We start from the raw sequence: 4027 nt of genomic DNA, 5'->3' as shown, positions 1-4027 counted from the left end.
GTCCTCATGTGCAGCAGCGTGCAGCTCTGCTCAGGGCCTTCACACGCCACAATGCAAAATACTCGCCTGCAATTATTGTATGCACAGGGCTTTTATTTTGAAAGGTGAGGACGGAAAGAGTGGATTAGCTGCCTTTGTCAAGGGTAAAAGGAGTATAAAGAATGAAGTTAGTCGTTTGTGTTTTATGCAGAGCAAAAACTCACAAAAACTGAACTCCATCCGGAAAAACAAAAGTATGCTGCTAAATTGTGTGTTAAAGTATTTATGACAAAACAGTTGAAAAATATATCTTGTGACAAAAAAAAAGGTTCCCAGTGTGTAAAGGCCTTAAATTTGGTTCCTGACAAAGTGGCGAGAAGAAAAAATCATTTTATCTTTCTTATTAAATGATATTAATTATAATTAGTAATCAGGTTTCCCTGCTAAATGGGTCATTTTAAATAAAAGCAGAATGTTTATCACTGTACGTAAACTACACATGTGGAGACACACACACACACACACACACACACACACACACACACACACACACACACACACACACACACACCAGCAATAGGTCAGTGAGAATGGACTGAAGGCACATGGCAGTCAGAGGATATTGTAACCTGTGTTTAATCTCACATTTTCAAAAAAAAGATTTTTTTACAATCCTTCTAACAGTGACTCTTGTACAACAACATAAATACTGTGCTGGAAAAAAATGAATGAATTAAAAATTAAGCAGTTTCTTTTTTCCCCGCAGTCTCTTTCTGTAAACATTGAAAAATGCAAATCAAGTCTCCTCAGTTCTCGACAAGACAACAACATCAAAATAACGACAACTGTTCCATCTGTAAGGCGCGGCCGCCTCACTATGCAAATAGTCTCTAATGGGCTCAGAGCAGAATTACATTTTTTTTTGTTGAATGTTTCCGTTACCTTCTCTTTTCTAAAGGAAGGAGTCAACAGCGGTCAGTTTTAGATCCAGTAGGGTGGGGGCGGAGCCTCCGTCCATCAGAAGAGGCTGGTCAGCGTGGTCTGCGAGGGGCTCCGGCACTCGTGCACGTCCATGCCGCCCGGCACCGAGCTGAGCACGGAGGTGACGGTGGGCATGGTGGGGTTGGTCAAGTCTGTCAGGGTGGTGGGCGTGCTGGAGGGGCTCATGGAGCCGTTGGAGAGCTCCGAGGCCGGGCCCGACGGCGTCCCGCCCTGCAGCGTGGACCCGTCCGACGCCTTGTCCCCGCCGGTGCTCTCCTGCCGCAGCAGGTTCCTCCTGAACTTGGCCCGAGCGTTTTGGAACCAGACCTGCGGCAACAAAACACCAACATCCATCCTGTCAATGTCATGAATTATTTCTGATAGCATGTGAAGCTCATGGGAGCTTTTAACGTTTAGCCTTTAACGAAGCATAGCGGTGTTCCTAAAGGTCCAGGTCACACACACGCCATGCTAGCCTTATTTTATGGCAATACAGCATACGTTTTTATCTGCCCAGGTTTTGATTCAGAAGTATCTCCACCGTGTGTTGAGGCCAGAGCAATGCAGATCTACAGTGAGTAGACTCGAGAATAGCTAACCCACAGGGACACACACATGCTAACGCTAACGTCGCACTGCAACGTCTGTGGATTAGTAAGAATAAAGAGGACACATTTCTAAAAAGGCATGTTGCTGTCAAATTATATAAACTTAACTTGTTTTGGGCTGCAAACAGACGGTTTTTGTCCTATTTTGTTAAACGTGGACTATATTTGAACGATACTTTGTTAACGCCATATTTAACTGCAGTCAGTGCAATCGTTTTCTTAAGTGTGCTATTTCATTCCCTTCCTTTCCTACATTGATTCCTTCCATTCCCTTCAACACCAAACACTATGGAGCAATGTGTCACTTACACACTACATTATGTCTCTGACTTACAACGGCACCAGCACACATCAATAACACGGTGACACTAAGGAATGCAGGATGATGCTCACGCTTATGGATGAGGGCGTGATTCTGTGGTGAAGTGAACGGAGCGCTATGGCTCGACAACCCAGAGTGTCCGACTCCATGGTTGGAGCTAAAGATTGTATGTTTAAATGCTTAAATAAGACATAGTTGTACGTGTCCAGGTGACAGTTTTGTTCTGTGCAGTGTTTATGTTCATCTTAACCCTGAAGCTGCACCCATCAATATGTTTTTATGAAATATTGCTTGAATGGCTATATGCATTACACTTCCCCACTGTGGAGCATTTGAGCATTCAAGCGCATTGTTGTTGTTTTTTCAGCCCGCCTGGCTGTTCTCATGTAAACACAGGCCTCCACCCAGACTGCTGCTCGTGGCTCATATCATCCATATCATGTCATGTGATAAGAAAGCCGTACGCAGACGGCCGAACCACGCCGTTAACCAAGACCAGAACACACTCATATGAGACGTGTTCCTCTGAGAAACCATGCGCCAGACCCACATGCTCTCACTGTACATTAGCCCTTACTCATCACGCGGGTAGCTGCTAAAGTTATGGATCATTTCACCCATATTATTGATTTGAAAATAATTGTATTCCTGTCGCCAATGAAAATAATCCTCTCGATGTGATGGAGATCAGAAGTGTGTCCGTAGCAATCGCAACACAGAAATAAACAGGCCGCAGAAGGCCATCGGGGACCAAGCAGAATCCACAAAGCCGCGCAACGCTAGCTAAGAGCGGCGAGCATCTCCTCGTGTCCGGTGTAAAGAACCATCCCGCTGGAGTCCATGAAGACAGAGCCTCAGCCCGGTCAGGGCGCTCTGCGTAACTCTATGAAAGCAGTGCATATGCTTTCAGTCATAAAGCCCATATTTGGCAATGAAATGAACACTTTCTTCCTCATTTCGCTGAGGCCCCTGAACCCTTTAAGAAGGCGCCCGCACCCCGACAGCCTCATCGCCCCCCCCCCCCCCCACCCGATGTTTATTTTCATTTTTGAATTACATTTTTTTTTTTTTTTTTTTTAACACTTAATCTCTGCTCTTTTTTTCCCCTCCCATAATAAGAAGGAGAACGTGAGCCTGCGCTGAGCCGAGTGTCGGAGCGCTGGAATCATGCCGGAGCCTTGGGAACTGGGCGCTTCAGCCGGAATAACAGGCAGAAAAACTCCAGCGCATCAAAGCAAAACGACTGCTTTGTTTTCTGCAAGCGTTAATTAAAGCAGCGGGATGGTTTTCTTTTCTCTTTTTTTTCCTTCTCAGGAAAAATTTGATTCAGAAACCTTTTTGTCTCATTTTTCTTCTGCTCGGTCCCCCAGATAATTTGCTGTCGTCTTTTGTGGAAATCAAACGCTCGCTTGTGCTTCTCTTTCTTCGCGTGTACGACGGAGCTTTTTGATTTTCATCCCTCAATCCTCATCCGAGCATCACATCGGCCACTGAAATAGATCGCAACGTCTTTTGCTTTTCATGGCTTTTCTTTCATTCCCACGTAATGTTGCGTTACAATTTGAACACACGTTGACTTTTAGAAAAACATCTCCTGCTTGTCAACGCAGCTTTGTAATAATCATTCTAATGATGGAGTTTTAATTTAAATAAGAAAGAAAAAAGGTTAGAAAATACATTTTCTTTTTGGTTCAGCTTCTCTTCCAAGATTCCTACAGCAATGAGAAGGAAAAAAAAAGCCCTATCTTGAAATAAAGCATCTGATTTGGCTTCTTTCAGGAAAACCTCACTTCATATATTTTACTCTTGGAAGCTGATCCGCTTTGGAAACCGGTGGCGATCCTGCGCGCTCGTTGGCCCGGTTCCCCCTGGAGGAAAGGGAACCGCGGTCTAGCGGCTGCGGTTACCTGTAAGACCCGCTTGGTGAGGCCCGTCTTCTGGGCCAGCTGCTTGAGGTCCTTGGCGTCTGGGTTGTGGTTGATGGCGAAGTAGGACTTCATGGTCCGCAGCTGGTGGTGCTTGAAGGAGGTCCGCATGCGCTTGGTCTTCTGACTGGAGCTGTACTGGGAGTCCCGGTCCATGGACTCGCCGTCGTTCTCGTTACAGCTCAGCGCTGCGGGCCGGAAGAACGGGAGAC

General features: G+C 45.8%; 1 protein-coding gene across 2 annotated transcripts in view; it reads right to left on the bottom strand.

Annotated features, from left to right (window-relative positions):
* Window positions 1-613: 613 nt before the first annotated feature.
* The window catches only part of lhx2b (LIM homeobox 2b), a 10141-nt gene continuing 6727 nt past the window's right edge, over window positions 614-4027 (bottom strand). For both annotated transcript variants that reach the window (XM_068605170.1, XM_068605171.1), the window contains exons 4-5: window positions 3798-4003; window positions 614-1287 (exon numbers count right to left, since the gene is read on the bottom strand). In XM_068605170.1, coding sequence (XP_068461271.1) covers window positions 997-1287; window positions 3798-4003 — 497 coding nt within the window. In that variant the 3' untranslated portion in view covers window positions 614-996. The remainder of the gene's footprint in view (window positions 1288-3797; window positions 4004-4027) is intronic.

Source organism: Clinocottus analis, unplaced genomic scaffold (genome assembly GCF_023055335.1).
Source record: "Clinocottus analis isolate CAN_PGR_092001 unplaced genomic scaffold, fCliAna1.0.p SCAF_7, whole genome shotgun sequence".
Lineage (NCBI taxonomy): Eukaryota > Metazoa > Chordata > Actinopteri > Perciformes > Cottidae > Clinocottus > Clinocottus analis.
The sequence above is the reverse complement of the archived record's forward strand: the minus strand, read 5'-3'. Positions and strand labels throughout refer to the sequence as shown.